The sequence below is a fragment of the Leptonychotes weddellii genome, chromosome 7 (genome assembly GCF_054177405.1).
Source record: "Leptonychotes weddellii isolate Sample4059 chromosome 7, ASM5417740v2, whole genome shotgun sequence".
Classification (NCBI taxonomy): domain Eukaryota; kingdom Metazoa; phylum Chordata; class Mammalia; order Carnivora; family Phocidae; genus Leptonychotes; species Leptonychotes weddellii.
The window spans coordinates 38,047,965-38,055,151 of NC_138375.1; the positions used below are offsets into that span (position 1 = coordinate 38,047,965).

At 43.8% G+C, this 7,187-nt stretch overlaps 1 protein-coding gene across 8 annotated transcripts in view; it reads right to left on the reverse strand.

Annotated features, from left to right (window-relative positions):
• Positions 1-6,172, reverse strand: part of CSNK1A1 (casein kinase 1 alpha 1) — a 47,789-nt gene extending 41,617 nt beyond the window's left edge. For 3 of the 8 annotated variants that reach the window (XR_014146947.1, XR_014146946.1, XM_081826168.1), the window contains exons 1-2: positions 5,499-6,160; positions 4,771-4,877 (exon numbers count right to left, since the gene is read on the reverse strand). Coding sequence is in view for 4 of the 8 variants with exons in the window: in XM_081826168.1 (XP_081682294.1) it covers positions 4,771-4,877; positions 5,499-5,621 (230 nt within the window). In the remaining 4 variants the exon portion in view is untranslated. Of the gene's footprint in view, positions 1-4,770; positions 4,878-5,498 lie in introns of all 8 variants that reach the window. The other 5 variants (XR_014146948.1, XM_081826171.1, XM_081826169.1 and 2 more) reach the window with 5 other exon arrangements.
• Positions 6,173-7,187: the final 1,015 nt, after the last annotated feature.

Genomic DNA, 7,187 nt, shown 5'->3' on the forward strand with positions numbered 1-7,187 from the left:
TTGTTTCAGCTCGGGTCATGGCTTTGTGGTTGAGACTGAGCCTCACATTAGGCTTCCCGCTCAACAGGGAGTCTAACTGGGATTCTCATTCTCTCCCTCTCCCTCTGCCCCTCCCTGCTCTCTCTCTAAAGTAAATGGATCTTTTTAGGGGCGCCTGGGTGGCTCAGTCATTAAGCCTCTGCCTTCGGCTCAGGTCATGATCCCAGGGTCCTGGGATCGAACCCCACATCAGGCTCCCTGCTCAATGGGAAGCCTGCTTCTCCTTCTCCTACTCCCCCTGCTTGTGTTCCCTCTCTCGCTGTGTCTCTCCCTGTCAAATAAACAAGTAAAATCTTTAAAAAAAAAAATTTATAAGCATCTAGTTAAATAATAACACAAACAGTAAGTTACTTATGGGGCACCTGGGTGGCTCAGTTGTTAAGCGTCTGCCTTCGGCTCAGGTCACGATCCCAGAGTCCTGGGATCGAGCCCTTCATCGGGCTCCCTGCTCTGCAGGAAGCCTGCTCTCCCTCTCCCACTCCCCCTGCTTGTGCTCCTGCTCTTGCTCTCTCTCTGTCAAATAAAGTTACTTACATTTATAGAAGAGGTTTTCACTTTCTCTGAATGAGGCCAAATGCCATAAAGTGAAGGAGGCATAGTATGGCTCTGTAGCATCAAATGAAAAGGTGTGGGGTTTGTGAGCAGGCATGCTGACCTTGACATAAAGGTGGAAATGGCTCAGAAAAATTAGGAGTTAGGAGACTCTAGTAACCCTTCAGAGACTCAGTAATCTAATTTGTGAGATATTAGGCTGTATTCAGGTTTCATTTAGCTCACAAATGCTACTTAAGCATCATTACATTATTCCGCAACTAGAAATCCATTATAAACCGATATAAAGCACCTTTAGTATACTCTGTATGCATATAATACGTATGTATATATAGTAGTATATATAGAGAGATTCAGTTTCTACGAGTTAAAAATCACATTTCTCATGCACCCAGTAATCTGTAATAAATAAAGACGTATCCAGTGCAGATGTCATCTTTGTTCTCTGATAACAGCATTAGAACTTATTTGCAAGACATATGCTCAGTGCCAAAAAGCTAAGATTAAAATTTAAGCTGCTTTTAACACTGAAGAGTAAGGATTAACTAGTACTTTATAAATATCTTCTGTAATACTTGCCATTCAGAGAGGGCAAAAAAGTGGTTGAAAACAAGGCAACAATTCTCCCATGCCCCTCCCATCTTCTCTATTCATTTCCCTATAAAAATATATTCCATTAATTTACTTCCTTTTAAATGGTAACTGACAGTTTATCTGATGCAGATGGCATTTTTAAGAGTCTTGAGAGGGGTCTCTGTACTAAGAGTCAGATAAGATCTAGACCTAACATCAAACTGTGATGAAATGCTTTCTAGCTACCATCATCCAAAAAGAAGTCTCAAAATTTCAGAGCTAGAAGTTCTAAGATCCAACGAGGCAGGTGACTTATTTAACCAGGGAACTCTGTTCAAATAAAACCCTACCTGAAAGCTCAGTATGCAAAACTTTTTCTAGAAGAGTAGGAAACCCTAAACTTTTCTGTCCAGTATTCTTCTTTCCTATTCCAAAAGAATTAGAAAATTACTAACATGGTAAAATCCTCTTTGCATTTCACAGATGAGCAAACTAACTGATAGACCCAAAGAGGTTAAAGGACTGACTGACCCAAGATCATTGTCAATACCACATGATAGACCTAGAGCTTGGTATCATAAGTGCTTCTTTAGAGATCACATTATTTCGATTCAAACTGAGTACCACAAAGATAAAGAAGATTGTAACAGAAATAATTTTTAATGAGCTTCCAGAAGTCAATTAACGATTTCAGTTTCTTAACTAAAGAATGACCCTAGTTTCTTAAAAACATGGAGACTAAACCCTACCTCATTCCGCTCTTTACCCTGAATGCCATGCTTCTGCATTAACAACAGATCCCTTACCAAGTAAAAATGAGTCAGGTCGGCTATGTGGGCTAGATCATTTTCGGCCCTTGTTTTAGGATATCCGAAAGTATCTTAGTAAATTCAAGGGGTTTGGAGTGCAGGGGAGAAGATGGAATTAAGTGTAATTACAGCAAAATCCAAATTGTTTTTTAAAAGTAATCTCTTCACCCAACATGGGGCTTGAACTCATGACCCCAAGATCAAGAGCTGCATGCTCTACCAACTGAGCCAGCCAGGCATCCCAAATCTAAATATATTTACATCCATCTAAAACAATGGATAACACATAGACTGCTTCATTAAATCTCAATAAACTAAAGTCAAAATAGTTCAATATTTACCAAATATTTACCTGTATGCTATATATAGGTGATGTGGAAATAGTGGGGAACAAACTGAGGGGATGGGAAGACGTTGCCACCCAAATAAAGAATGCTTATGTAAAGTCTTTCTACCCTTTTCACTTCAGTAGAAAAACAGTTCTCTCACACTTTACAACCAATGAACCACTATTGTTTCTATGTACCAGACTCCACCACTCCTAAAACAAATTTACTCTTTCCCCACCCTCATCCAATTACTACCTTCTGATTAGAGACTACTCCCAGAAGCCACACTGTATTCTTGGATGCCCTCCCCAACCAGTTCAACCAAGCTTTCTTCCTTACATCCGGATCCTGAAATCCCATCTCTTCTCCCAGGAAGCGTTAATTTGAAAGCCAGGTTAATCTCTCTTTAGCTCCACCCAGTTAACAACTACAACTCTCTGCACTCAACATCTTATAATAGATGCCTGTTATTCCGGGCTCACAAGTTAATTTCATTTATTCATGTGCTTATTCAGTATATTACCTATGGCTCTTGTTGGTCTGTTATCAGCACTGCCTTTAAATAAAAGCTACCAGATAAAAGGGTTTAGCAATGAAAATGCCAGATGCTTAATGCTTTTTGAAAATTATTTCTAATACATTAAATTCAACATAATTTGTGAAATTTCTAAAACCTCCCAACATGGATGAATCTCAAAAGCATTATGGTGAGAGAAGTCAGACACAAATGACCTCATACTGTATGATTGCATTTTATGTGTAATTCTAAGAAAAACTACAGTACAGAAAGCAAATCGGGGGGGCCAGGGGTGGAGAGATATGTTTAAAGGCAAAAGGAAAGCCGTTTTAAATTTTTTGGCTAATGCAATGGACTTTTTATTTTGAGGAAATAAAAAGCTAGACATTTTAATAAAGACTTTCATTCTTTAAAAAAATTTTTTTTCATTCTTCCAGAGTAACATTCATTTTCCCAGCAGGAGGTTTTTGGAGGGCGGGGCGGATAGGAATCATTTAAAATCTCCCATCATCTTGGATTTCACATTAATCTACCTTACAAAATAAACCTGGAAGTTTCTTCTAAATAATTTATCTCTCACAACCAAGAGAATATTTTATCATTCAACTTCTCCGTTAAAAACATCTATCAGCACTGGAGATTTTTTTTAAGGATAGTATTACTTGGGTTGCTTCCACAGCTGAATTAATGTATGCAATTCAGTACTTAATTCAAGATTTAAGGAATATAAACTGGAAAAGAAAAAGAAATTACGTTAACTATCACTCCACTTAATTCTTAACTGTCTCTGGTTCTTTTTTACAAATGTTATTTTTACGTGTTGAAACATGGCTTGGCTTTACACTACATTTTAGCCTCTACTCCAGGAAGATGCTTTTTAATCTCAAAGTCAAACACAACCTTTAAAGTTAACCATTTAAAATATCCAATGTCTTTATGTGGTCATCTTTTATCCTGATTACTATTGCTGTTTGCCTTCACCAATATCCCATCCCCCCAAAAGGCCACAATTTCCCTGATGTGAGGAGTTACCGATCAAGTAACTCAACAGGTTAAAGTTACTCATCACACTGTGGTTACGAGATTAACCTTTCTTTTTAATACAACTGATTTGAGTCAATTTCAACACAGTAGTGGTCAGACTGCCTTTGCCATTACAAAATTTAGTACACAAGCTGAAATGTAGCCAACATTATCCTTCATGAAAGAATAATTAACACTTACAAAGGGACTGTGAGGGATTTTGCATAGTATAATTTCATTTCATGTCGCATCTGCTGCAGGGATCACAAACAGACTGTCATTATGCCATCTCCTTCCTTGAACCCCACCGCCGCCCGCACCTTTATTCTTGGCTTTTCAAAGGTTTAATCCACTCAGAGCTGCTAAAGGGGGAAGCAAGGAAGAGTAACTTGTGAACCCAAGCCTAGGAAAGGGCAGGAATATGCGGTTGAGTCACGTCGTTCCGCCATTTTCTAAGCGGAGGAGGAAGACATGTTGGAACAAAAACACAACAAAAGAGCAGCCATTTCCCAAGCCAACTCCAATAGCAACCCGAACTGGCCGAACCCGGTCACTTGGCACCTTCAAATCCACTTCACTGGATAAACCTAAGAACATCAGAGGTGTCGGCGTAAAGAAAGCAGCAGACAAGCCGCGTAGGGATCAAAGATGACTCGCCTAACTTAACTGCAAATGAAAGCCTCGAGAGAAGAATGAGGGAAGCTAAATGGAGCAGTGTAACAAACTGAAATTCTAAACGAAGTTGGCAAACTAAAAATTTACTCAGTGACTGTGGTGTCTTACGGTTCTCAGGAAACCACCGGCTATAGTAAACCCAGGTAACTCAGATACCAAGGCCCGAATCAGCTGGTGCTATTGCCTTCCTCTACCCATTTCCCTCATGCCGTACTTCCCTCGGCGCACCGCCTGTTTGCTCACGGGGTCTTACCGTATGTGGGGGATGCCCACCCCACCTTGAAGAATCTTATAGAGTTTGCTCTCGTACAGCAACTGGGGATGCCTGGCCTTCTGAGATTCTAGCTTCACTGCCACTTCCTGCAGGGGAGAGAGGGGATGATGGCATCAACATCCCTAAGAATTCAATGTCACTTGGGAGAGGAGGGGAGACATTAGCAAAGCTCCAACTCGAGACTAGAAGGTGAAGTGAGAGGCTCAGAAGAGAAAGCTCTCTTTGTAATTATAAAACGAGGCAACCAGCCTCAAAGGCCTCTTCAGGGGGTAATGACGAAATCGGCACGTCCTCGAAGGTGCAGGAAAATGATTCATCCAGAAAACGTAATGAGAGATTTTGAAGGAAACTGACGATCGAAAGCAAGAACCCCAGTAGAATAAATCCATATAGTGGGGGAAACATGGGGATTAGAGAAATACGATTTTGCCGATCTCGCCTTAAAACGACAGCTTAAAAAGTTCGATTAAGGTACATTTTTAACAAGCTGGGAAACTTCATAGGTTCTCCCAACCCTTCTATCGGGTTCTTTGCCTTTTAGGGAAAGAGAGCGGGGGAGGCTCCTAAAGCCAGGGAAACTGGCTCCCTCTCTGGACTCCCCTCCCCAGTACGTGCCTGTGATAGGGAAAAGCCCCAGCACTTTGGGGATTGGGGCAGGGGGTGAGGACTGGCGCAGCGTGGTCGTGAACCCCACCCCGGGTGATTACCTCGCCGTTGGTAATGTTGATCGCCAAATAAATGTCCCCGAAGGAGCCAGACCCGATCTTCCGTACCAGTTTATATTTTCCTCCGACAATGAATTCGGCCTTGGAGCCGCTGCTGCTCGCCATCCTGAGAGATTTAGATGGAGGCTGGGGCCAAGCCCCGACACCTCTGAGGGGAGGACTGAGGCCTCAGGGGCTCGTCCGCGGAACAAGGCTGCGGAGGGGGGCGGCAGGAAACGAAAAACGGTGGCTCTTTCAAGGCGTTACAGGGCCCAGAATCGGCCGAAGGGAACCTGATCACCGCCGCTCAATCAGGCTTCTTTTCGCCAGGCCGCAGTTTGTGAGTGGGTTCCCTCGGTTACAAGGCTGGGCCACTTGTTTTTGGGCGGCCGCCGCTGGCTCGCTTTCACGGCGACGTCGCGGGCTGGAAAAGGGGCGCGGTGGTTTAGGGCGGCGATACCGCTGCCACCACTGCCGCCGGCTCCCGCCCAGAGGGACCCCTGTCACTCCGCCGACGCCGCCATCTTGTTACTCCGGCACCAGCCAACACAAAATGCCCCCAGTCCCCGGGAGCCGCTTCTTCACGGCGCAGAGCACTCTGGGAAAGGGATCTCGGGCGCTAGCCCCGGAGGGTCGGCAACGAGAGGGAGGGCGGAACCGGATCCGTGAGAGTCGCGGCCCACGCTCCGAGCGTCACCCCGTCATCGCCCAAATACGCATGCGTACTGTAACCCTGCTGATTGCGCAGGCGTGCGGTGGCCTCTCCTCACCCCCGCCCGGGGCTCACTTCCATTTCCGGTTGTTCGCTGTTCGGATCAAGCTACCTGTTAGTCACGTCGGACCCGCCTGGTCTCTGAAAGGCCGCGCGACATCGGGCCCCGAGAGCATGTTAGGGCGGAGTCACCTTCATTCTTCGTGGAGGATGGGAACTTCTGGCTTCCTTGAGAGTTTTGACCTTTGCTCTTTGAGGCGATTTTTAACCTTTGATCTTTCCCTGGGCCACTCCCTCAGACCGGCCTGTTCCAGCCCAATTCTGTTTTGCGAGAGGCTATCGCCTCTGGTGGAGAGGAAGAGAAAAGCAGCCCTGGCCGGGCTAGGTTTGGCCAGGGCTCCGGGTTTTAGCAGAGTGTAACTGATGAAGTCTTAAGAATTAGGATTCTGCGCTCTAGGGAGTGTTGGAGAATCTCGTTTTACGGGAAGGGAAAAGAGGGAAAGCAGAATTATCTTATGCCTTTGTGTTGTTGCTCCACTGATACATTTGGTCCCCAGGGGGAAAAAACCCTAATACCCGATTCATAATTTTATTGGCGGATGAGTCAACAGAGAATAGAATTTACAACCCTGAAAAAACTGCACCGTAGAGGTTTATTCCACCCACCCCACCCCCCGCAAAAAACCCTCCATAATCATGTCTTGGTCATGTTGAAAACTGCAGCGCTGACCCAAAAAACACAGGATGGAAATAACTATTACAAAATAAATCGATAACGTTTAAAGAAGTAAACGTTAAAGTTGTTGTAAACCTTTATACAGTAATTTTTTTTACTAAAAATTGATTTAAAAAATCAAATCTTGGCCACATTTTAGGTGACAAAATTTGACCTGAGGAAACAGCTTGGTAGTAGTGATCACAAAAGAAAGCTCTGTAGTTGATGCTATCATCTGTAGTATGAATCAAACCTCAGTTGTAAA